General features: G+C 45.0%; 1 protein-coding gene across 3 annotated transcripts in view; it reads left to right on the top strand.

Annotated features, from left to right (window-relative positions):
- The first annotated feature begins 17466 nt into the window (after nt 1-17466).
- Nucleotides 17467-25861, top strand: part of TSC22D1 (TSC22 domain family member 1) — a 346738-nt gene continuing 338343 nt past the window's right edge. For 2 of the 3 annotated variants that reach the window (XR_014967722.1, XM_085621821.1), the window contains exon 1: nt 17467-20075. Coding sequence is in view for 2 of the 3 variants with exons in the window: in XM_085621821.1 (XP_085477947.1) it covers nt 17806-20075 (2270 nt within the window). In the remaining variant the exon portion in view is untranslated. The remainder of the gene's footprint in view (nt 20076-25861) is intronic. The other variant, XM_085621820.1, reaches the window with a different exon arrangement.

Here is a 25861-nt window from a genome sequence, read left to right as displayed (position 1 = left end):
TTAAAGTCAGAGGCTCAGAGTTTATGTGCCTAATTTCGATGTCGGTGGAATTCTTTCCGCCTGACACCGACTCCTTCCTGGGACCGACCGACACCCAGTCTGCTGTCTCAACAGCCTCATTAGGATGCGACCGAACACTGTTCGGCTGCATTCCTACATTTCACTATGGGAGCATGCATTACAGCCGTAAACTGGCCGTAATGCATGCTCCCATAGTGAAATGGGAGGTGTGGTAAACCCTGCACTCCGCAGCAGGCACCTCAAGGTGTCTGCCACAAGGTACATGGATCAACGGGGGGCACCACAGGTGCCCCCTTGGCCTCCATCTAGAGGCTGTGCACCAAAGGCCACCCTGCTGGGGGCCCCCAAACACGATTTCCAACATGGTTTACATGTCGGACAGGCCGGCATGGAAACCATGTCCGAAACCATGCATTGTAATCTCAAAGGAGGAAAGGCTCGCCCTTCAGATTACTGGCTGGATTCCGACTGGCTGACGGGCTCATAGAGCTACTGTCGGATGCCAGCCAGAATGACCAGCTGGTTTACTTTCCCACAGCCTAAATCTTAATTAGGAGTTCAGAAGGTGAACCGAAATGCGCGTTATGATGCGGCTCGGAACGCTCCGACCGTCAGTCACCCTTTGACAAAGCACATAACCATGCAGGGTATAAATTAATGGGACTGAGACCACTTGAAGTCTCCTCCCATAACTGCTTCCAAGAGTGAGGGTGTGTGTCTATCCCTGCTTTTGGCCCTGCATGGCCTATAACCAGCACAGCGATCCTAGCCACACAACACATCAGATCTTCAAACTGAAGTGTACTTCAGAAAGTTACATTAGAACATGAAGAAAGTTTCATTCACAATACATGCGCTCGAAGGAAAATAACCATTTGAGTCACAATGTCCTGTGCTCTGCAAAAACTGTGAAGAGAAAAGACACACAGGGAGAAATTGATTGGGATGAATAATGAGCAGGAGCAAGATGAACGGAAAAACAAACAACACCCAATTTTACATTGAGGCCTATCAGACAGCACAACTATCTAGTTTGCTAAAGACATCTTGGGAACATTCAGAAACCTTCACTGAGAAATCATTCTGCCCGATGCTTACCATTGGCTTTGTGGTTTGTAACACACATTTTCTGGCTTTATTTGTTTCAGGATGCCTAGTTTGAGTCTGTCCCTCCCAAGCAGTAAAGCCTTTTCACACAACCTCTCCTTGTATTCTTCCACGAGTGCTGCTTTCAGTGAACAGACTTGTAAATCTTATTCTTATCTTGTCACAATTGCCGTACATTCAAAGACAGAGGTTGAATGTCCTTTGCTCACCGTGCCACTGGATGCAAGCTAGCCTGGCTGATGAAGGGTGACATACCCTGAAACCGGTCCCAGGATGCTTGTTTCCGGGCCAGGAAGGACCTGGCTTGGCATTTCGGTCTGGACTGTTCCCATGAGGCACAGGGTCAAGACTGATTTGTATATGGCTGGGTCTAAACTGGGGTGGCATGGTGAGCAAAAGAACAATGGATTTAACCCAGATCTCCTGACGGGGGGTGAATGTATGAATCATTCAGCATTCCGTCCATCATTTGTTTGCGTAGCACTTTTCGCCCTATGTGGGATGGGTATGCCCAGACGTGGTTCCCTTGCTCACTGTGCCACTGGATTCATGGTAGCCTGGCTGATGAAGAGTGACATACCCTGAAACTGGTCCCAGGATGCTTGTTTTTGTTCCAAGGAGGACCTGGCTTGGCAGTTCGGTCTGGACTGTTCCCATGAGGCACAGGGTCAAGACTGATTTGTATATGGCTGGGTCTAAACTGGGGTGGCATGGTGAGCAAAAGAACAATGGATTTAACCCAGATCTCCTGACGGGGGGTGAATGTATGAATCATTCAGCATTCCGTCCATCATTTGTTTGCGTAGCACTTTTCGCCCTATGTGGGATGGGTATGCCCAGACGTGGTTCCCTTGCTCACTGTGCCACTGGATTCAGGGTAGCCTGGCTGATGAAGAGTGACATACCCTGAAACCGGTCCCAGGATGCTTGTTTTTGTTCCAAGGAGGACCTGGCTTGGCAGTTCGGTCTGGACTGTTCCCATGAGGCACAGGGTCAAGACTGATTTGAATATGGCTGGGTATAAACTGGGGTGGGATGGTGAGCAAAAGAACAATGGATTTAACCCAGATCTCCTGACTGGGGGTGAATGTATGATTAATTCAGCATTCTCTCCATCATTTGTTTGTGTAGCACTTTTTGCCCTATGTGGGATGGGTATGCTCAGACGTGGATCCCTTGCTCACTGTGCCACTGGATTCAAGCTAGCCTGGCTGATGAAGGGTGACAAACCCTGAAACCGGTTCCAGGATGCTTGTTTCTGGTCCAGGGAGTACCAGGCTTGGCGGTTCGGTCTGGACTGTTCCCATAAGGCACACGATCAAGACCGATTTGCATATGGCTGGGTCTAAACTGGGGTGGCATGGTGAGCAAAAGAACAATGAATTTAACCCAGATCTCCTGACAGGGGTGAATGTATGAATCATTCAGCATTCTGTCCATCATTTGTTTGCGTAGCACAGTCATCCAAGGGAGCTTGGTGTTTACTTTTCTTTCTCTGACTTCAAAGTGAGAGGATTTATGTGACAATCTTGCTCAATATTGGGGGTAGGAAAGGGCTTTTTCTTTTACACAACAACATTTAATGAACTGCAAGTATTTAGAATATATCAGAATTAGGAAAGCACAAAAGAGGCACATTTTTGTTCATTTTAAAGTGTGTTGGAAACAAATACTTTTTATGATCAAAACAAATCCATTCACTACATGATGCCATTTCCACACATTATTGCTTGTGCAATATATATTTTTATTAGTAAAACTGTATTTCTGTATAAATATAATGGTCATTTCAATTGAAAATGTGTTGTCTGTAATGGCAGTGTGCTATCACACCATGCATACTCCACTCTACACCACTCCACGCCACTGCACTCTACTCTGCTGAATTCACTTTACATCATGTCACTGCTCTCTACACCACTGTACTTTACTACACTCTGGCCCACTCCGCTCTATGCCACCACACTCTACGTCTCACTACTTTACTCTGCACCACTCTACTGTCACGGGGCGGGTGTACCCAGGGAAAGGACAGATCAACCAAGAGACTGGTGGGAGGTACAGGATGTCACCGCACCTCTTCTTTTTCCACAACAGGATGACTGGTTCCATTCGTCCCAACCGGACATTAAAGAATTGAGCCCCGGTCCCTTTAACCGGGACCTGGTAGTGGCAGACTCGGCCCCCAGCGATGACGTCGCACCCTTTGGACTAACAAGAGGAGACGAGATCCGGAAGACAGTGTGTGGTATCACCGGAGGTCGAGAAGAGCGAGGAGGAAGAGGAGTAAAGAAGAGTGGAGAAGAGTCCATAAACGGCGGAAGAGCCAGGAGGCCACCGGGAACACGCTTCGCCAAGCTACGCTCCAGGAGGAGCGTGGCTGACACAGGTACGAGAGCGGTTCGTGGGTTGGGTAGGGAGGCGGGAGAGGCCAGAAGGATAGAGGCGCCAGCCCCTTACCGACCATTGTACATAGCTAAATCCCCAACCGAACACCCTCACTCCTTTCCGCTAGACGTGTGGCACTGGTTTATTTGGGTTGCTCCCTCACTCCCTTTCCCTACAAACACTACGTCACAGGAACACTTACACCCTATTTTCATATTTCTTTTGGGGTTCCCGAGTCCATCCAAGCTGCCTTCTGATCACTGGGACAGGAGGAAGAAGAACGCCTGGTGATTGAAGAAGAAGTCGCTGGGAAACCCGAAGGACAAGGCGGAGATATACTGTTGTTACTATTGGTTTTGTCTGCATACTGGCTACATGCAGAAAACGAGTATTGCATAAAATAAAACCTGCTTTACCCCGACCTTGTATCCCGTGCATATCTTCTGAAACGCTACATCTACTCTATGCCAATGCACTCAATGACACTCTACCCTACACCACTGCACTCTTTGCCACTACACTCTACACCACTCCACTCTAGACCACACCACTCTACTCTGCACAACTCCACTCTACTATGCAACATGGCACTCTAAGCCACTGCACTCTATGCTAGTATACTCTACGCAAATGCACTCTATGCTGTACCACTCCACTCTTCGCCTCTGCACTCTACACCAATCAACTGTACGCCATTCTAATCTACTCTGCACCACTGCACTTTGTGTCACTGCACTCTACTCCACTTTACACCATTACACTCTATTCTACGCCTCTGATCTCTACCCTGCACCACTCTACTCTATGCCCCTTCACTCTACTTTGAAACAATCTGCACTACGCCACTGCACTATACGGCACTCTACTCTAAACCACTCTAATCTATGTGATTGCACTCTATGTCACTGCACTCTACGCCACTGCACTCTACTCTGACCCACTGTACTCTATGCCACTGCTGTTTACATCAATGCACTATGCGCCACTTTATACCACTGCACTCTATGACACACTACTCTGCAACACTACACTCTCCGCCACTGAACTGTATGCCACTAAACTCAGCACTACTGTTCCATATGCCAATGCACGCTATGTCACTCTTCTCTGCATCACTGCCCTCCACACCACTGCACTCTGCATCACTCCACTCTACTCCACTGCATTCAACATCACTCCACTCTGCACCACTCTATGCCACTGCACTCTCTGTCACTCTACACCATTTTACTCAACTCTGCACCATTGCACTCGACACCACTGTACTCTACGGAACTGTATTCTGTGGCACTGCACCCTATGCTACTCTTCTCTGTACCATTCCACTCTCCACCACTGCACTCTAATTAATGCCATTGCATTCTACAACGCTGCAGTGTAATTGATGCATCATGCGCCACTCCACTCTACGCCAATGCACTCTACACCAGTCCACTCTGCACCACTCTACACCACTCTACGCCACTGCACTGTAGTCTACATTGCACCACTTTATGCCACTGCATCCTACTCTGCACTGCTGCACTCAATGTCACTCTACTGAACTCTAATGGCATTCTACAGCACTGCACTCTACTGTGCACTACTGAATTCTATGCCAATGCACTCTACACCACTGCACTTTATGCCACTCTGTTCTGCATCTCTCCACTCTATGTCACTGCACTCTGCAGCATTCTCCCATTTGTCCCGTGAAGGCCCATTGTCATTTTATCTTTGGTAGCATTAGCACGTTGCAGACTGCCCTCTGCTTTGCGTACGTTACTATACAAACATATTTTGCTTTGTGCCACACTGTACTTTCACACAGAACCTGTTGTTGTTTTCACATTCTGTTCTTTCCTGGAATTTAGTCTGAACACCATAGACAAGATCAAACAGCAATGTCCCTTGTTATTTTGTTCTGGTCAGGCCCAAGCACATAGACAAAACATGCAAATGCAGCTGTTGTTTGGGAACAGATACCTTTGTCATATAGGTATGCACGGATAGGTAACACACACTTGGAGAGGGATCTTTCCAGGGTAGAGATCGTGATAGCACCTGAGATGTAGAACTTTCATCTCTGCTTGCTAAGGTAAGGGGTCTGCTGCCAACACCGACCTTCTGATATATAATCATTTTGCTTCTGTAGAAGGGGTGGGGGGCTAGGCTACCCTGTCTTTCATAATGACAGCTCCTTTAATGATTTATGGACTACTTACTATGCTGACTGTATTTGTGTTAGGCATTTTTTTACTTATTGTACATATACTGCATACTAGAGCATGATAGTTAAAATAAACATTTTAAACTTTTCTTGTGTCTCTGTCAGATCTTATTGTGGACTAGTACAAGTGTAAGAGCGAAAGGGTATGGCCTGTAACCGTGAATCCTGAGAGAATTGGGAGTGTGGTGGTATGGGGTCTCTAATCACTTGTTCCTCTGTGGGTGAGTAAGAGGGCAAGTGAGACACTATAGCTAGTCAGTCCCGGGCACATAGGTACTAAGGTAAAAGAATGACTCAGTCCCTGACTACTGTGGTTCTATCGTCTGAAGCATGGTTCTGTGCCTATGCAGAATTTCTGCTACATGGCGCCGCCAACATTTGGTCTGATACTTATTCTATATACTTATTAGTTGGCATTAAACACAACATAAATGCTATTTTTTGGGACAAATTGATGTCTTTTTGCGATATTTTACTTGCGGAGGCAGATTGACCTCCCTATTTGTTCTTGTGTGCCCTCGAGGCAAGGATGTGATTATACCTTCCTTTTCGCAGTTCGTTCCTGATAAGAATAAGCATGCTTTTGCTTCTGAGTGGCTCTTGCCTTAGCCCCTGCCTTATACAACTAGGCTGGTTGGGATAAGGGTTCTCCTTTGCATGTTGTTCCCATACATTCTACTCCTCAGCCGCAGTCTCACTATCCAATTAAACATGATGCCAAGGTGTCCGTAAAAGAGATTCCTACCCAATAGCATATCAGAGTGTAATTGAACCCTGTGTACCTGCAACGAATAAGCTTTTCTTTCCGGTTCTGAAATCCGATGGTTCGTATCGCATAGTTTTGGATTATAGACATTTGAATAGTCATACCCGTACTTTTGCAGTGCAAAACATGCATAGTACTGCTTTAATAAATAACATCATGCGTAAGAAATTCAAAACTACACTAGATATTTCGAATGGATTTTTCAGTCATAACCTGGCTCCTGGGAGCCAGGACTTGTCCACATTCAGCGCCCTTGGTTCCCAGAGGCATACGTGAGTCTACCTATGAGGTCTAAGAATAGCCCCGGGATCTTTTTGGCGCGTATTGTGTTCCTTTTGCACAATATTGATTCTGATGATTTCTCTTATGTTGATGACATATACCTGACAGATGATGAATTAAATCCCCATCTCGAGGGAGTAGATCACATGATTCCCTGCTCTTGGCTACAAGTTCAATTTTGTGAAGTTGCATATTGCATTCCTGGCCGTTCTTTTTCTTGGTTATGAACTGACGAATGAAGGTAGGGGTTTAGCACCCCATTTTTGGGAGAAGTTTGCTCAATTGCACCCTCTATCTACCCTTAAAAAATTGCAGTCTCTGCTTGGTTTTCTAAAATTTTAGCAGGACTTACATTCCTAACTATGATCAGCGTAACAAACCTCTTTACGCTTTGATACACTCTTCCTCTTCAGCTTCCTCCTGGCTTCCGGAACACACCGCAGTGTTGCACACTTTGCAGTCTGACTTGCTTGCTACGCAATACTTACAGACTAGGTTGAATACTACCAACTCGGTCTTCCGGATTTTGCCTGGTGCGATTGGCTTCACTTAGGTGACATTTAATGAGGGTGAAGCTTTTCCAATTTCTTTTAAATCGCACTTGAATACTCCTGCGGAATTACGTTTCTCCTCCCTTGATTTTTTTTTAACTGCTGTGCAAGTGGCTATTCTAAAAGAGTGCCCTCTTCCTCAAGTTGAATGCATTTTTATTGTTTCACCTGTGCCTGCCTTAGAAGGGGTCACAAAGCTAGTGCTCCTAATTCTAAAGCTGTGCATCCGCGTTGGATTCAATGGGCTAGTCTTTTATAAATGTTGATGTTGCTTTGTTTTTGACCCTTCCTTGCAAACACAAGAGTTTCTTCGATATGAACTTGTTCAGCCTCTGCATCCTTCGGTTCTTCTTCTTGATCAGTACAAATGTATCATTTATACTGAGGGTTCGGCTCAACCGGCCATTAGTTCTAAGCACACCTATACTGCTGCTTGTGCTATTGTCGTCGGTACGATGAAGGATGGAGTGTTTCATTATACTTTGATTCATACACAGTCCCTTGGGGACTGTACGACCCAGTTGGCCGATTTGAGGGCTTTGCTTTTGGATCCAAGTATTCTTATCCTGAATTGCCCACACTTGTGGTGTGTGGTTCTTTTTATTGTGTACAGTCCTTCAATGACAATTTGTCCTTTTGGAAACAAAATGATTTTCAGGATTCTAAAGGTAGCACAATAAAGCTTAAAAATGCTTTAGGTTAGAGTGGCCACTCTTAAAGATCACCTGCCACTTACACATTTTGTACATACATTGGGCCCTCAATGTGCAGGAGCACACGCAATTGGAAATTCGATGGCTGATGAAGCAGCCACTATACTCTGCAACACTCTACGCCAATGCACTCTACACCAGTCTACTCTGCACCAGTCCACACTACTCTACTCCAAATCTGCAGTAACCACAGTTAAAGCAGCCACAGTTATGCGTTCTATGACTAAAATTGATTATGACATTTTGGCAGCTATCACGGTGACTAGGGATGGTACTTCCTTTCCTCAAGGGTTTCCTTTTCGATATTCTTACCAGTTCACTGCTGAAAAAGTTCCCTTTGTGACCATTCCTGGTGTTGGTGATCGTCTGATCCCCAACCTTGACTGCACACACTCTTTGATAGTTGCCGCCCATGAAGGAATTGCTTCTGCACGTGCAGGAGTGGCCACCACTATTTCTCTTTTACAGCAATGCTATTGGTGGCGTGGTTTATACCAGTAGACTTGCTGATATGTTCTTTGTTGCGACGTTTGCCAGCAAATTAAGAGTTCTACTGTGTCGTGGCTACCTCAGACACATCTTCATATTTCCAATCAGCCATTTAGCTGTATTTATCTTGATCATTGCGGTCCTCTTATATCCAATAATGCTTTCAAATATATTTTGATTGCAGTGGATTCTTGCACTAGGATCTTCTGGGTATGGCCACAGCGCTCGGCTGACGCTCACACTGTTATAAAAGATTTGCACATCTTTGTTGGAACTTATGCCTGTGGTGCTTTCCATTCAGACCAGCGTCCGGCTTTTGTCTCTAAGGCTTACTGTGATTCGATGATGTCAATGGGAGTGCAGGTGCATTTCTCATCTCCATACGGGCCCGAGGGCAAATCTGTTGTGGAGCAGAGTGGACTTAAAGCATTCTTTAACAGCGAGGGTATTAGGTATGGACCATGGCTGATTAAGTCATCGTTATGGGGTTCAACGTGCTCTTAATAACCTACCAAAAAAATCTCTGGGTGGGCGGACCCCGTACGAAATACTATTTGGCATCAAGATGTATGTTCCAGTCCTTGATGGTCTAGACGTTGTGGCAGCTGCTGCAACTTTCGATGTAGATAACCACTGTGCTGTCTTACAGGATCTCCAAAAGTGTTGTAACGATCTGGATAAAACCCTTTTGCCATCGACTCCATCACTGTATGCAGCTGTTCATTCCTCTTCGGGCTGGCTTCCTATAGGTGGAGATCCGGTTTGTGAAATGGTGACGATCAAGAAGGAATTTGGTCCCTCCTACCGTGCCCCTGTTCCAGTGCTTGGTCTTCAGGGTACCTGAACTGTGATTTTACTTCCACTTACAAGATACAAATACAATTGCTTTGTTTCAATTGAACATGTCAAGTTACACCATTTGGCCAATCCTCAATAGTATGCCTAGTGGTGTCCCAACACAGGATTTCTTTTGCAGGCTGTGATTTCCATTACTTCTGATTCTCCCCGACTGCCGGAGGGGAATGTCAAGTCTTCGGTTGACTTGCTACCTGTTTTACCTTCCTTACACTCCACAATGGAAATCCTTTATTCTGATCCCCCCTTTGAGGCCCCTTCAGGAGTGCATCCAGAATCCCAGCCTCCGTTATTCCAGCTGAGGTCTTCTGGTTACCACATCGATCAAGATAACTTTTCTTCATACTGTTCTACGTTGTCTTTAGTTTTATACCCACCACGGATGTGTGTTTTCATTCCCTGGTTAAAACGCACTTATCTGGTTCCACCATAGATATATGTCTGGATCGTATTTTTCAAAGTATTTTTGTTCATATGGATTGGATTCATGACTGTTTTTTTTCTTTTGTTTAATGGCCATTACCTCCCAGAACATTCTGCTACAGAACTTGTCGACAGGGTGTTGGCCCCACATTCCTCCTCACATAAAATGAAAAGAGACCAGTCCCTTGTTAACATTTCAGCGGTCCCAGTCACTGATGGAATTGTGTGGGATAAAGTACCATTTGATGTATTCGGTCCTACGGACACCCTACAAATACCATATGTATTCCATGTTTCCATGGGTGATGTGATAGTGCCTGGGTTGCAATCAGATGATTGGGACGTTGATGCTGTGAATTCTATGTTTTCCAAATTGCAATATTACACTGTCTTTGACACTGAGGATTCATATTTAAATTCTGCTAACTATGTCACTTTATTCTTGCTTGCTTGAACAACTTCCCTTCACTATTGCTGATACTCATTCTGCGGCATGGTTAATACATGGGGTTATCTCATTGCCCATTTTGACCTTTCAGTTCACTGCCTGCATGAAACATTTCCAAGTAGGTAGATATGAACCCCGTGTGAGCAGGGACATAGGTGAGTTATGGTCCCTGCCTTTTACATATCGTTGTCAACGAGCTCAGAGAGATGTTTTTTTCTGCCGGTCATTCCCTTGTGTGTAAACAAGTAAATATTCACAGCGCTTGTAATGTTTCTGGCTCAAATGTGGCTTGTTATTTGAAAATTTGAAAGGAACTCCTGTACCTGCAATTATTCCCACCCTCACATTGCTTTCAAATGGAAGCCATCTCGTTCCTAATAATCAGGACTGATTGCAACAACATCCTGAGTGGGATTCTGGCATAATTCTACCTGCTCACATTTTTTCGTCCTGATGATGATCACAAACTTATGAGATCGAAACGCCACCGACCTTTTACAACCAAAACTCCTTCACTGCATTTAATTTTAATTTTGAGTTTTTTACACTGTTGTCAATGCAATGTAAATTTCAAATGTCACTAGCACCTCTCACTTCAGGCACTTTCACATTTTTGCATGAGCACCAGAACTATTTCCTTAAATAGTTGAATGATACTCCATTTATGCTGTTAATAAATGTGATGTCATTCCAAAACCTTGTGTCCCAGCATACATTGCTTATCCAGTCCCGCTTGGACTCCTTGTGCATTATTCGTCCTGATTAACGCCGCTTTCAGAACTTTAGTATCCTAGGCTACCTGAGAACTTTAGTGGCCTCCCTTACACCGTTGTTCTTTTCATCCACATATACTACCCCTGGTCTCATTACTGGGGTCCCCTTGTTCCTTATATATAAACCATTGTTTGGTGCGGCGCCCATATTGAGCATATTGAATATTCACTGTGTCGTTCTGAGGATGTACAATGTTGTGGCCATCTTGGAAGAAGTTGGCCTTGCGCTTTCCAACGCTACATGTCAGCCATTTTGAACTGGTCCTATGTTCAAAAACATAGCAATGGATTCTAACACAATGTCACGTGATGGACTTAGCATTTCTTATGTGGCTGTCATCATCAGAGATGGGCACACCTGGTGAGCTGTACGTGGCAGTGGGCAGTTCCAGTCACAGTTACAGCGTGGCTGGTATGGTGAGAGCTTGTGCTTTAACTGTGATGAGTTGTTCCTGAGCAGCAGACAGTTCCAGTCCCAGTCACAGCATGGCTGGTACGGTGAGGAGTACAATTGATGTCAAGTTGAATATTGTTACCGAGTCTCATCCTGAACCTGTGCGCCTTCACAGTGTGAGTTACATTTATCAGCCTCTACATTGTGCTTGTGCTGTCACGGTGATGGGCACACCTTAAGTGGCAACTTTTCCTAGGATTATCCGAGTGACTTCCTATTTTTGAATTTGGGCTCATTCCAATTTTGGATCTATTGTGTTCTTTCTGATGCAATTTTTGTTTCTGGTCTGCGCCAGGTTTGAGTGTTCTTCAGTTTTCCAAGACCATAGCAACTATTCAACCACCACCATTTTTTTAACAGAACTGGGTGAACCTCCCATTTTTTGGGACCAATGGATTGATCTATTTGAAGCATATGTGGATGGTCTAGAAGAGGGTGTATGCTCTGAAGAAAGCAAACTGTCGCTACTTAAGCATAGGTTAGGTGCAGTTGTGTTACGAGAGTTTAAAAATATGCTGGATATTGGAAATGCTGGGGAGGTAGGAGTTTATCACTATTCTATTAAGCAAGAGAGATTCGGTAGAAAGTTAAATGTAGTTATGGAGAGATTCAAATTTTACTCTAGGGCACAAAAGTAAGACGAAGCATTGATCATTTTGTATCTGCCTTAAGAGGTTTAGCAGTGACGTGCCAGTATGATCATATGACATATGATCAGGTCCTTTGTGATCAAATTCTTATGAAGACTAAATTGAAAAAAAACAAGAAAAATATGGTTATGTGGGGAAATTTCCTTGAAAGCTGCTGTTGATGTAGCTAGAAGTGTTGAAGTGTTGGATGAGTGCATTCGCAAAGTGAGGAAGGAAGGTGGTGTGAGTAACCAAGTGAGTGTGGTAGCAAAAGATACCAGGGTGAAAAGTGAAAGTGGTAAGGTGAAATTTGGGGAGAGTGCAACAGGAGATAGAAATGGCAAGGCACGCAGGTTATCATTGTAGTATGGTTCAAACGAAGAAATCCAAACGAGGTAATCCAATTATCAAATAAAGTTTGTTCGAAGAACAGGACCCACGGGCCCGATTCACAGAACTAACTTAAGACAAAATCCTAAACGTACTACTTTTGGTATTCACAGTAGACATTTAGTAGTAGTAAAGTTAGGATTTTGTCGTAAGTCTGGCTTAAGTCTGTCTTAAGTCTGTCCTAAGTTTGTCTTGAGTCTGTCTTAAGTCTGTCTTAAGTCTGACTTAAGTCTGTCCTAAGACTGTCTTAAGTCTGTCTTAAGTCTGTCTTAAGTCTGTCTTAAGTCTGTCCTACTACTTTTGGTATTCACAGAAGGCATTTAGTAGTAGTAAAGTTAGGATTTTGTCTTAAATTTGACTTAAGACAGACTTAGGACAGACTTAAGACAGTCCTAAGACAAACTTAAGACAAACTTAGGACAGACTTAAGACAGACTTAAGACAGACTTAAGACAGACTTAAGACAGACTTAAGACAAAATCCTAACTTTACTACTACTAAATGCCTTCTGTGAATACCAAAAGTAGTAAGTTTAGGATTTTGTCTTAAGTTAGTTCTGTGAATCGGGCCCACGACCTCCTGCTTACAGCTTCACAGCAGGTTCTACAATGAGCCATCCACAAACATTCTAATAATAGGAATTCTACAACATTCAACATTCCTTAAAGTAGAAACAACATAAAATACATTACCACATATTACAATCGTGTTTCAGATGTGGTTCAAGTAATCATTTAGCCAATTCTAAATGGTGTCCGGCATTGAGTAAGATATATAGTACATGTAAAAAGAAGGGACATTTTAGAAGGGTATGTACGAATATGGGGAAGAAGGTAAATTATATTCAAGAAGATGTCTTAGAGGATGATTTGAGTTTAAATGGAGTACTGTTGAGTGTGCAAAAGAAATCGGTGGATGGAGTGGATAAAGTTAAAAGGTTGCCCACGTGTACAGTATGCATTGAATGTGTTGAGGTGGAGATAATGGTTTATTCTTGTGCATGGTACACGATTATGGGTAAAAACTTATTTGAGAAGTTGTGGCCAGGTAGACCATTATTGGACCCAGATGTCTGTCCTGGTAGTTATTCATGTCATAAGATTCCTTTGGAGGATTTTGTGTGGGCGGAGGTTGGATTTAGTGGTAAGAAATGTCAAGGTAAGGTTTATGTAGCCAAGAAGCGAGCCACTATATTAGGTTGGCTGCACACCATGGGGTTGGGAATGAAGATTGATGCCAGTTTAGATTTCCCAGTGTATGCAGTTCGACAGGAGTGTGAGGAAGGAAGAATGGAGCATCCTAAAATGGAGTATGCTAAGCTAAGAAAAATGTATGCTGATGTTTTCTCTGAGAAGGTGGGCAACATGACGAATTTCAAACACAAAATTATTTTGCAGGGTGGCATTTGTTCAATAAGACAAAAACTTAGGAACGTACCGGTAAATTATCAGGCTAAATTGGGAAACAAACTTCAGAATTTGTGTAAGGAAGGCATAATAGAACCTGTGGAGAGTTCAGATTGGGTTTCTCCAGTAGTGATTTCACTTAAGGCCAGTGGCGATTTACATTTATGTGTGGACTTGCGGTGTCTAAACAAAGTAATCTGGTTGGACACGTTTCCCTTACCAAATTTACAGGAGTTGACATCATCTATTGGTGGGGTGGCTTGGTTTTCTAACATAGATTTAGCAAGTGCATACCACCAAATTGAGTTGGACGATGATTCAAAACATTGTACAGCTTTTATTACTCTTGAATGTATGTTCCAATACTGTTGAATGCCTTTTGGGTTGGTGAGTGCTTCAGCAGTGTTTCAAGTGGAGATGACAAGGATTCTATGCTGGATTCGTGGGCAAAAGTGTTCCAAGATGACATTTTAATCTTTGGCCAGGACAAGAATGAATATTTACATGCAGTGTTGTTGGCCCTTAGGAAGCGTGGTTTGACTGACAAGAATGAGAAATGCGTATTTGGAGAACAAGAAGTTGAATATCTAGGGCATGTTATATCCAAGGAAGGGATTCGACCAAAGGTCAGGCATGTGGAAACAATTCTGTCTGCTCCAGAGCCTAGCCACAAAGAACTGTGAATGTCTTTTTTGGGCCTTACAGAATTGTATTCACACTTTGTGGAGAACTATGCGTCTAAAGTAGAACCATTGAGGGTGATGCTAAAGAAAAATGTGCCTTTTGTGTGGTCAGAAGAACAGAAGTTGTGTTTTGATGCAGTGAAAAAAGAGATTTCTGTAGCTCCGTGCTTGAGATCATGTATGACTTAGGCTGAATGTGTGTTGTCAGTGGTTGCTAGTGGATATGGTATTGGTGCTGTGTTTTCTCAATGTATGAAGAATGAGAAGTGGGTAGTAGTGTATGCTTCTCGGACATTGACACCATCTGAACGCAATTACTCTGTAATTGAGAAGGAGTTACTTGCGGCCACTTGGGTAGCCGAGCGGTACCAGATGTATGTGTGGGGGAAGAAATGTACGATTTGTACATATCACACGCCTTTGGTGAATATACTTAGACCTGAAGGGGTGGGGGGGGGGGGGGGGATTTGACACCAATGTTGGCAAGGCTAGCATCAAAATTGGAAATGTTTTATAATGACATTGAGTATATTCCCGGGAAAGACAATTTGGTTGCGGGTGGGCTTTCGCGATTGCCTAATGACTGATGTGGAAAAGAGTGTAAGCGAGTGTGAGATTGCTTTTACCTACGAAGATATTATGTCTGTTGAACTTCAGAAGAAGGTGGATGATGGTGTGTTGTCAGAAGATGTGTGGTTACACAAAATGGGTAAGGATATGGTGTTGGGAGCTGTGGAGAAGTATATTGTAGGCGGTTGGCTGAGGGAGTCTTCTTTGCAATGATAGTGTGCTGCCTTTTGGAAGATTAAAGATGAATTGTGTGTGTCGAATGGCATTATTTTAGGAGGTGACAGGATTGTACCTCCAGTAGGTGTGCAGAACCGTATTATTGAAATGAGTCATAAGGGTAATGGTGGTATGTCGAGTACTAAGAGGAGGATCAAGGAGAATTTTTGGTGGACTGGAGTTGATGATATGGTGGAACGTTGGGTTAGGGATTGCAAAGCGTGCTGTGCCAGTGATAAGGTGACTAAACCCTTGAGTGTTCTCTTGACCATGGTGGAGTTACCAGAGGAACCGTGGCAAAAAGTAACTAACAATTTTGTGGGTTTGTTCACTTCATTAGTTGCTAAAGATAATTATGCGTTTGTATTGATTGACTATTACTCAAAATGGCTGGAGGTAAGGATGGTGAGCAGTGTGACCACGGAAGTGGTAATTGAGTTTTTGGAGGATCTGTTTTCTCAAGAAGGTGTTCCGGAAGTTATTGTCTCTTATAATAGCACCCAATTCACATCTGATAAAATGTGGGAATTTTTGATTGGAATGGGCATCGAGTATCCTGAAGGGAATAGTCAGGTGGAAAGCTTTAACAGAGTGGTTAAAGAGGCAATCCAATTGGCCTTGGGACAGGGTTACCTTGGAGGAAGGCTTTGCAAGAGAGATTGTTAGCGTATCGTGTGACACCCCATTCTGTGACTGATAAGACTCCTTTTGAAGGATTGAGGGGGAGGCAGCCCTCCACCTTGTTAGTTCTATGGTGGTTGAGGAGTAGGAATATAAGGAGGTGTGTGGTGGAGTGCGATGAGGCTATGATATCAAGGGTTATGGAGTTTCAGGAGCGTACTGCATACACAGGGAGTGGTAGAACTCGCTGGCCTGTCCTTAGGGTGGGCCAAATGGTGCGTGTGAAGAATCGCAGAGGAGTGCTGAAAGGAGCTGCTAGCTGGTCGGGGCCTTTAAGAGTGCAGAAGGTGTTGGGTAGTGCGACGGAGTACGAAGACGGAAGGAGATGGAATTTACGGCGGTTATGTTTGTGTAATGTGCAGAATGGTGAGGGCACGTATTGCAAGGATGATGCCAATGAGGAGGAATGTAGTGGGTATGTTTTGGGTCAAGATTGTGGTGTGGAGTTGAGGTATGGATGGATGAATGTCAGGAATTATGGTTTGGCGGGGGATGTTGCTTGGCATGAGGGTGCTAGTAAGGATGTGCTGTACGCAGTGGTGGGAGATTGAGGAAAGTTCTAGTTTATTTTGCTGATTATAAACTGGGGTAGTTGTTGCACCTTTTTGTTTTTCTTCCATTTTATTGTAATTAGTCGTTTGTCAAAGGATTGTTGTAGAGTTTGGCTTATAGCGGGAAGGTGTGTGGTATTGTGTTGGAATCCTCGGAGTGGATATGTGCAGGGTTTAGAATGTGTGGGTGTCAGAATGGGTGTGAGGTAGGCGGATTCCAAAGAGGGCAGTTAGAGCTCTGAGGGACTGTTAAGGAGGCATTGTTTACCTGTGATACTTGTATTAAAGACTTTTGATGAATTACTTACTGACTAACCCTCCTTCTTCACATTAAACAGCATCCATGCTGGTGTACAACATGGTTAAAACACATTGGCAAAGCCAATTTCTGTTGCATAGGCAAGACCAATTTGCTTTGCCAATACTTGTAATAAAAAGTTTTTTCTACAGAAATGTAGCATAACTAAACTACATCAATATGCACACTTGTAAAACCTTCAAATAAAATCGTGTCAAGTGCAATTTTATTAATCAGTTACGATTATATTCATTATAAAAATCATTTATACAAAAAAATAATTTTGTCATCCGAAATTGCTATTTTAGAAAAAAATTGTAACACAATAAATACTTCCCAACTTCCGTTACTCAGGAGGGGTCTAGAAAAAAAACGAGATGTTGGTCATATAACGACCATCGTATTTCCACAATGTCCGAAAATAGCCGATCTGTAACGAAGCGGTCAGGATGTAAGAGTGAAACCTGGTAGTTTGACGGGCTGACATTTCGTCAGTATTCGGTATTTTCCGCCAACGTGCTCGTTCCGCCCTCCTACGCTTCCGTTCTCAGCCTGCTGTCAGCCTCACTGTCTACCAACAGAACGAGGTCTTTATGTCTGCGGCAGTAGAGCGCATGCGCGCCCGCCATCTTGCTCGCCCCTCCTCCTAGCTGCCCGGCTGCCGGTGACCCAGCATCCCCGTGCCTGACCAGCAGCAGGAGAGAGCCCGGGAGCGGAACCCGAGGCACGGCAACATGCAGCTGCCGCCGCCCGGCCACCAGTGATGGACCTGTTCTACTGTGCCGCCCCGTCGCGCGTTAGCATCTCCCCCAGCCGGACCTCGGCTCTTCCCCTGTGCCTCGGCCGCCCGCAGCCCACTGCGGCCTCTTAGAGCAGGGGCGACCCGCCCTCTCCGGGACACAATGCAGCAGCAGCCCGAGGCCCCACCTGAGGTGAGGAAGATGGCGCAGCCGGCGCCCGCAGTGCCCAGGAGGGGTAGCGCCGCGGGAGCCGCCTCGGGTGGCCAGCTGAGCCTGGACGAGCCGCTGCTGGGCCCTCAGCCCCCGCAGAGCCTGGGCCTGCAGCCCCCACAGAGCCTGGGCCTGCAGCCCCCACTTCAGACCACTGGGCCCAAGAAGAAGAGTGGCTTCCAGATCACCAGTGTGACACCGGCGCAGGCCTCTGCCAGCCTCAGCTCCAACAACAGCATCGCCGAGGACACGGAGAGCTATGACGACCTGGACGAGTCACACACCGAAGAGCTGTCCTCTTCTGAGATCCTGGACGCCTCCCTCTCCCGGGCCACGGACCTAGGTGCGCCGGGGCGCAGCTCATCCGAGGAGACCCTCAGCAACCTGCAGGAGGCAGACACACCCGGGGCGCTGTCCCCCAACCAGCCGCGCCTGCCCGGCCTGCCCCCTCCTCAGCCTCATCCGCTGCTCATCAATGGCATCGCCGGGCCCGTGCACCCCGAGCCCCTGCAGCCTCCTGCCGCTGGCTTGCCCGGGGGCATGGCTGGAGTGAACGTTAACATGATGAACAACCTCCCTGGAGCTGTGCACATAGCCCCCCATCCTGCCTCCGGGGGCTCCATCGCACAGGTGGCGCAGGCGGTGGCGGCCGCCGCGCTGGGCTCTGCCGTGGGGCAGCAGCCGCAGACTCAGCCCCCTCCCCCCGCAGCTGCCGCCACGGCGGCGGCCACATCACGGTTCCGGGTGGTGAAGCTGGACTCTAGCTCTGAGCCCTTCCGCAAGGGCCGTTGGACTTGCACCGAGTACTACGAGCGGGAGCAGCCTGTGGAGGCCCCTCACAGGGTGGTGGAGAGTGTGAGGCAAGCGGCCGAGGAGAGGGATAGCACCAGCGAGAGCTCGGCCAGCAGCACTCTGAGCCACTATACGGAGAGCGCGGGCAGCGGAGAAGGCCCCGGGCTGCAGCAGGGGTACTCGGAGCCTGGGGCTCAGAGTGCCACCATGCCAGCACAATCGCACCCACCTGAAGGCGGCTATGGACAGCAAAAGCCGGGCTACCAACCCCCATTGAACCCTTCAGCTGGTCATAGTATGGGGGCCGTGCCTTCAGTGCACCAACCGCCCCCCTATCCACAGCCTGTGCAGACTCTGCCCCAGCAGCTCCACTGTGCAGCCCAGCAGCAGATTCCTTCCGCCCTCATCCCTCAGAGCCATGCCATGTCGGCTGCTCAGACTACTGTTACAGGGAGCGTGGCTGATTACTTGCAGCACCCCCAGAAGCTGCAGACCTCGGTAGCGTCAGGACAGCCAGGGCTAGCGCCCCTCGGGCACAATCTGTCGTCACACATGCAATCCACAGCTGCACAAGCACAATCCACGGCCTCTGCTATGTCTGCTGCACACGCACCCACTATGATGCCCACGTCAGTGGCCAGCAGTCAGAGTGCCCAGCAAATAAATCTTCCCCCTGCAACGGCTGTCAGTCACAGCGTGGGTCAATCCTTAAATCTGCCCGCTGCGTCGCAGTCTAGTCATAATGTGGCAGTGGGTCAGCACTTGAATCTGCCCTCCGCGGCGCAGCAAGCACCAGCAGCTATTAACCAAGGAATGCCCTCCGTTATGCAGCAGAGTGCCCCCACTCTGGCTACACCTCTTCAGCAGCCGCTTCAGCCCCAGGGGGTGCCGATGGGCCCGCAGGGTATTCCTCAGCAACTGGTCATGGCAGCGCAGAACGCCCCCGTTCCCACAAAACCCCAGGCTCAAGGATTGGAACCCGTGCTTCAAGGCATAAGTAATCAGCAGATCCCGGCCGTCAGCCCAATCCCCCCTGCCTCAGCCGCTGTTAGCCAGATCAGCTTGACATCTTCTGCTGGTCTGGGCCCCGCACCCGTCATGGCCCAGCCTCCTACTTCACATAACGGGGCGCAGGGTGTTGCTCACCATCCTGCCAGTGTACCGGTATCTCAGCACATGCCACACCAGATACCTCTAAGTTCTGCTCAGTTCTTTGCGCCCTCGCTTATCCAGTCAGTGGCAAACCAGATAGCAGATGCAAGGCGTCTCATGGAGCACTCGGTGGCCGGTTTGCCGCAGTCCATCATCGCCGAAGGCATTTCAGGGATAGGCGGTTCATCTTCCTTGGAAGGGAGTGGTGGCAGTCTAGCCGGTCCTGGTCAGCTTCTTCCCTTGAAGTCGTTACCTCTGGTCGATGGCGAGGATGACAGGTAAGGTCATGTCATGGCCTTGGTGTACCCCCTGCTCTTTAATAATTTGTTTGAATCGTTGATGGCGTGTCCTGTGACTTAGAAAACACTCTCCACCACTCTCATTTTGGGCCTTCTGTTTTGAGCTTACAGTATTGGGTGGGATTGTGCATCTTGCTATGCAGCAGGGTTTAATTTTGTAGATCTGAACACTAATTTAATACTACTATGTTATAAAAGAATTACATATCGGTGAACTTTGGACGGCACTTTTTGGATGCCCTTAACTCCATTTAGAAACTGTGTGTCTAAAAGCACACGTTTCTGTAACAGCTAGGTACTGATGTGTGTTTGTGGTGCGACACAAACTTCCAGAAGTAAAGTGCAATTTGGGGTTCATGTGTTAGGTTGCAGGTCACATTTATTAAATGTGTTTCTGTAGCGCAGACTTCAGCACATGAGCACCAGAACACTTTCGAACAAAAAAAAGGAATGTGTTCACAACTGCAGTAGACGGAGAAAGTAATTTTGTTATTCTAGAAGAAAAGTCAATGCAAAGAAGAGTGGAGGCCTGTCATAAGTCTTAATGGTGAATGTGCCATGCTCACAAAACAGCGGAAGATGTGGTTTGATTTGATGATATCGGTCTCGATTCACAAAGCCTTTTCTATGAATAGGTCTGTCTTATTCTTTGCTCGTGTGAGTTACATCAAAATAGCCAGACATGATTCACTGATCATTCTCTTTGAGTAGGTGTAGCATAGTCCGGGCATATGTTTGACTTAATCCTGAGTTTTTAGGAGTAAGGTTTACCCACAGTTTTTGTGAGTAGGCATATCTTGCATTATTTCCGGAGTAACTAACCTCTACGGTTGGTGAGACTTCGTTAGTCTTAGAAAAAAAAGCTTCGTCAGTCTTATTTTCTCAGGTAGTTTCCAGAATAAACCAGGTCTTGCCCTTCTTTTTGCAGGATCCGTTTGTAGTACTTTTGAGGAGAAATACGGCGAAAAAAGGTGGGTTGTTGGTAGCCTACCTTATTCCCATTACACCATTTGATTGCGGCTGGCTGCGTTTAGGGTGCACTCAGGTTGGTGTTACCTGTGACAATTTCAGATGTGACCTTTTAGCTGCAAGCAGAACTGAGCCTTGTTCGAGAGAGATCTGGTTTAGCAGATTTGGTAGTGGGTGACTTTGGATTTTATGGTCGGTATGCTGTTGAAACGTCACGTGGTCATTCAGACGTTTGGTTGGGTACATTCTAAGAGGAGAATTTCAACCCAGAGCTGGGCACGTGATGATTCTTTGACGAAGAGAATTAACTCTATCCTGATGGAATTGTCCTGATGGGGTTGATTTGAGCCCACTCATTCATCGAGGAATTCCAGGTATTTCATGCAGGGTCAAAAGTGTCTGAGATGGTAGGGTACAGCTGCTTGTTTGCTCATGGGTGTTTTTTCTCCTAAACTTTTTTCTAGTTATTTATAATACCGATTATAAATAAGGATTTTCCCGTTTTGTTCACGTTTTGGACTCTAATCCAGTGTCCAAATAGTTCATGCCTATCTGCCTGTTGAGCCATATGCATTGAATTATCCTCAGCCTCGCATCATTAGTACAGAGAGGGTTAGCTTTAGTTTCTAAGTAAATATAATGGTGTAAACACTTACCATTTATGCAACTGGAAACTTCCATGCTTCAGTCAAGTATGTTTTTATTTCTAACCCTTCTACTGCTTTATGTTTCAATGAAAGCATGCATTTCATTACCCTTTCAAGATATTTCTTGTCTTCCATAAATATAACTGATATGGCCCTTCTTGATGAGTGGTATTAAGGTTCAAAAAGAAATCTTCCCTTGTGTGCAATTTGAACTACTTTTGTGTTTATGTATTTTGTTCTTTTGGAGTCGCATATATATATCAGTCTGGCTGGGTATGTTGTGGTTCCTGTTCTGCAGTATCACTAACAGAAATAAACTGGTGTAGTCGTTTTTAAGAGGTAACATTTTTATCTCCTAATAATTTACCTCCATGGTATAGAAAGCAAACTTTTTTTTTTGGATGGTGTAGTTTTACTACCTGCAACATAGCAAAACTTCACATGGATTAGCTTCTGACAGTCCTCTCTTTTTACAAATTGCCCATTTACTCAGGCCTGAAGAAAGCACATTGCTTATACTCACCGCTGCATACCCACTAGAAACCTAATTGCAATTTGAGCTCCCATGAAAAAAGACATAACTAGAGCAGTGGTTCTAAACCTGTTGACGTGTGTGACCCCTCCCAGTCCCCCAATCATTACTGGAATCCATGGACCTCCACTGAATCACTAATGTATTCCAGAGCCCCCCTGCCCCCCACTGAGTCAATACTGGAAGTCGTGACCCTGACAGTCTCAATTTCGATGATTTCAGTCGCAAAACAACATGCACAAATGAAGAAACGAGCATTGATCAAGTAAAACACAGATGACGAAATATTTATTTAAATTCACAATCGAATATAAAAAATACAATTTTAAATGAAATGTGGGAGCTTTTATAAGTTCAATTAAAGCCACTCCTCGTACATGCTATTTTCTGTTTGACTCGTGGGAGTAGTGAAAATGCATCAATCTGAGGATATCAACTTAATTTTTTTCCTCCAGTTGCAATTCCTTCACATTTACAGGACATTTACAACTTTTCTTTATTCATATACAGGTTATTAATGGGCCTCTGTGCTGTCTTCTAACACACCTGGTCAATCATTTTGAATGTACACGATTTCTCCATCTGTGACCATTTCCAATTCACTTTGACTTAAAGAGCATGCTATCTCCCTTTCTGCCGCCTAGATATCCTGCTTAGTGGAGTCTTAGGCTATTCCCCAGACTCCGGTTGTAAGAAAGGATGCGGTAGTCATTGCAAAGTGCGCTGCCTACTGGCTTGGCTACTGTGTTAAATAGGTTAGACACAGATTCTTTAGCTTCCCTATCGCATCAGTAGTTAAGCAGTCAAAGTGATCGCTGTACTGAAAATGGGTCTTGGCTAAAGTATTGCCCACAAAGTCGAGCATGATCACATTGTCAGTTATTTTTTGAAACAGCAAATCTCTTTATGCACGAATCAAGGTTCTAAAAAAGAAAGTACTGGGAAGAGAACCAGAAGTCTTGGGCTGTAAAAGATTCCAAACTTCTTATTCCAAACTGATCATTAAAGGTGGCAGGGCATTTATCGTGCCTGTGCAAAACAATGGGACAAATGTTAAAACTTTGGCTGCGGTCATCACCAGGATCTTGGGTCCTATGTTCTTGCTGCTAAAACCTTGCCTTTGTTATCCTGAACCAGTTAAATGTAGATGCTTGTGGATTTATGACTTCTAGAGACTGTTGCTGTTTTTTATGTTTTGGACTCCCTCCGCTCTATGACTGAAAAGAGCTTACTGATGGAAAAGTAAGTTAGGGAGAAGGTTACATACACAGCTTCTAGAAAGCAGATGGTGCCTGGGAATTTTCACTACTGTCCACTATATGTTGTGTAGTAGGCGTCCTGATTTTTAATTGCGATTCCAAGTAGTTTTTATCCCCTGGATACAACAGCCCATGCTAGTGAACTGTCACCAACCAGGTGATCTCCAAACTGCTTGCTAACTGTGTGGTTATAGTAAGAAAACCTCAAAGCACACCCTCACCACCAACAGTGTCTCACGGCGCTACAACATTATTTACGGAAAGGTGCAGAGCATGAAACCATTACTATCATTGAGAGTTAGGATAGGCTTGCATAAACAGGTAAGTTTGAAACATGTACATTTTGAGTTTCTTATAGTGGGTGCATGCCACAGACTTGCACAAGATTAAAAAAAAAGCTGCCCCAACCTACTTTACGGGATTCACAGCATTGCCTGGAAGGGAGATCTAAACTGCCTTCCAGGTTAATTGTCTGGAAATGGTTATGATAAAAATCGGGCCTCACTACGGAGCTCTCTGTTTATCAAAAGCCTAGGCCTTCTGTAGGGCATATTGTAAATTGTCACACACTATAGAGATCAAGTGGAGAGGATATTTTTGAATTGGAGAAAAAGCAACAGATACCGTTTTTTTTGTCTTGCATCTGTTTATCAACAGGAAGTCTCCCAAAAGAGGTTTATGCTTAACCAGTACAATTTCCACAGAGCACAAGGTATGGTATTGGTGACAAACGATATTAGGCAAAGAGACCAAGTGTTTGCGAAGAGTTCTAAGCTATGTTTGCCAAGGAGGAAGGGTAAGAAACCGACCTATACAAGACTGAGTAATGTAGTAGAGCTTTAATACCCAGAAGATTGTTATGCCCTAGAAGCTTTTCCAGAAGTTAAAGGCGAAAAAATACCATAGGTGCATACATAACATTGGGAAATTGCATAATCTTTAAGATCGGTAGAGGTGGCAGTCGGCAGACTAGCATAAACGTGAGGTCTCTTAAAATACAGACAGATGCAGGGCCCAGAAGTGGGGCCAAATTGGAGGACACTTTGGAGCAGTTGTCAATAACTTTAAAATCTTACGGTCAGAGGGGATGTGGCTTATCCACTGTAGCCCAAGAAAATCTCTCATGCTCTAGTAGTCAGCTGCTGAAGTTAGCACTTTGTTCGGTAGTTTACTTTTCATAACCTAGTGGACATTTTTGAAAAATTGTGGTAATATTGTTAGATATTCAATATGTGACCAAAAGAAATCAAACTAGTTTATTAATTGAAACACAGTTCATGTCACTACTTCTAGACACTCGAACTGAACATATAGGACACAATTCACAAAGGTATTTGCACAACTAAGTGACACACAAGTCTTCTGTAAATTTGTGTGTTGGTGAATCAGCTCACATACGTTGGTGATGGGTAGTTTGTGGTTGGAACATCTGGAAAGGCCGATGAATGCCCACACAATTTCTAATTCCGTGGTATTCGCAAATCTCGTTCAGATAGTTTCACACCTTGAAAACGATGGGAGATCTACTGTCAATGGCAGGAGTAAATCGGCAGGAAAGGCAATAGAACATCCAAAAATTGGTAGTGGTGCAGGAGAATTGTTTTTTTCACAGCAAAAACACACTTCTTAAAGTAAAGTTAGCGGGTGCAAATGCACTATAACATGACATTTATCCTTTTGAAAATAGGCACTTCACACCTTTCTGTTGGTGGACATTTGTATGTATGTGAGGACTCCTGAGAAACTGCAACTGAAGCTTCCTAAGTGTACTCCATGAATTCTTGTGAGTGTAAAGAACGTCATCGGTTTTCTTCCCATGTGGGTGGTGTAAGTCTATGGAACAAGAATTTTTCCATTTTCTCTGACAATTGTACCCAAAAGCCACATTGTACAATTGCCCGAGTTAGAAGATTTTTATATAGTCGAGTATGTTGCAATGGTAGAGGCATGGCTTGTAGCATTCCAAAGGGCCATGAAAAGTATCTACCACCTCGTTTTAGCTCTCCTTTGCCACCGCCTCAATTAGTCCTTAGCATTATCTAGGCATTTAATGTCTAGTTAAGTCGAAAACCACCCTAACTGGATTTTTGTGCTATACCTGAATGGAATAAGAATTGTAAACTAAGGGGAAAGAGGACAACACTGTATCATCTCAGTCACTGTGTTTTTGGTCTGAACTGCATAAAATATGTGCCTTATCAAACCTTGTTAATAATAACAGTAGCTTTTGGCATTTACAACGGTCCAGTTTTTGTGCGGGTCAAGACAGACTGTCAAACTTTAGTACATAAGTGGAGAGGACATAATGATACTCTGATTGCGAGGTTTTGATTTCTACTGAGTTATTTGTTGCACCCC

The sequence above is a fragment of the Triturus cristatus genome, chromosome 8 (genome assembly GCF_964204655.1).
Source record: "Triturus cristatus chromosome 8, aTriCri1.1, whole genome shotgun sequence".
NCBI lineage: Eukaryota > Metazoa > Chordata > Amphibia > Caudata > Salamandridae > Triturus > Triturus cristatus.
The sequence above is the reverse complement of the archived record's forward strand: the minus strand, read 5'-3'. Positions and strand labels throughout refer to the sequence as shown.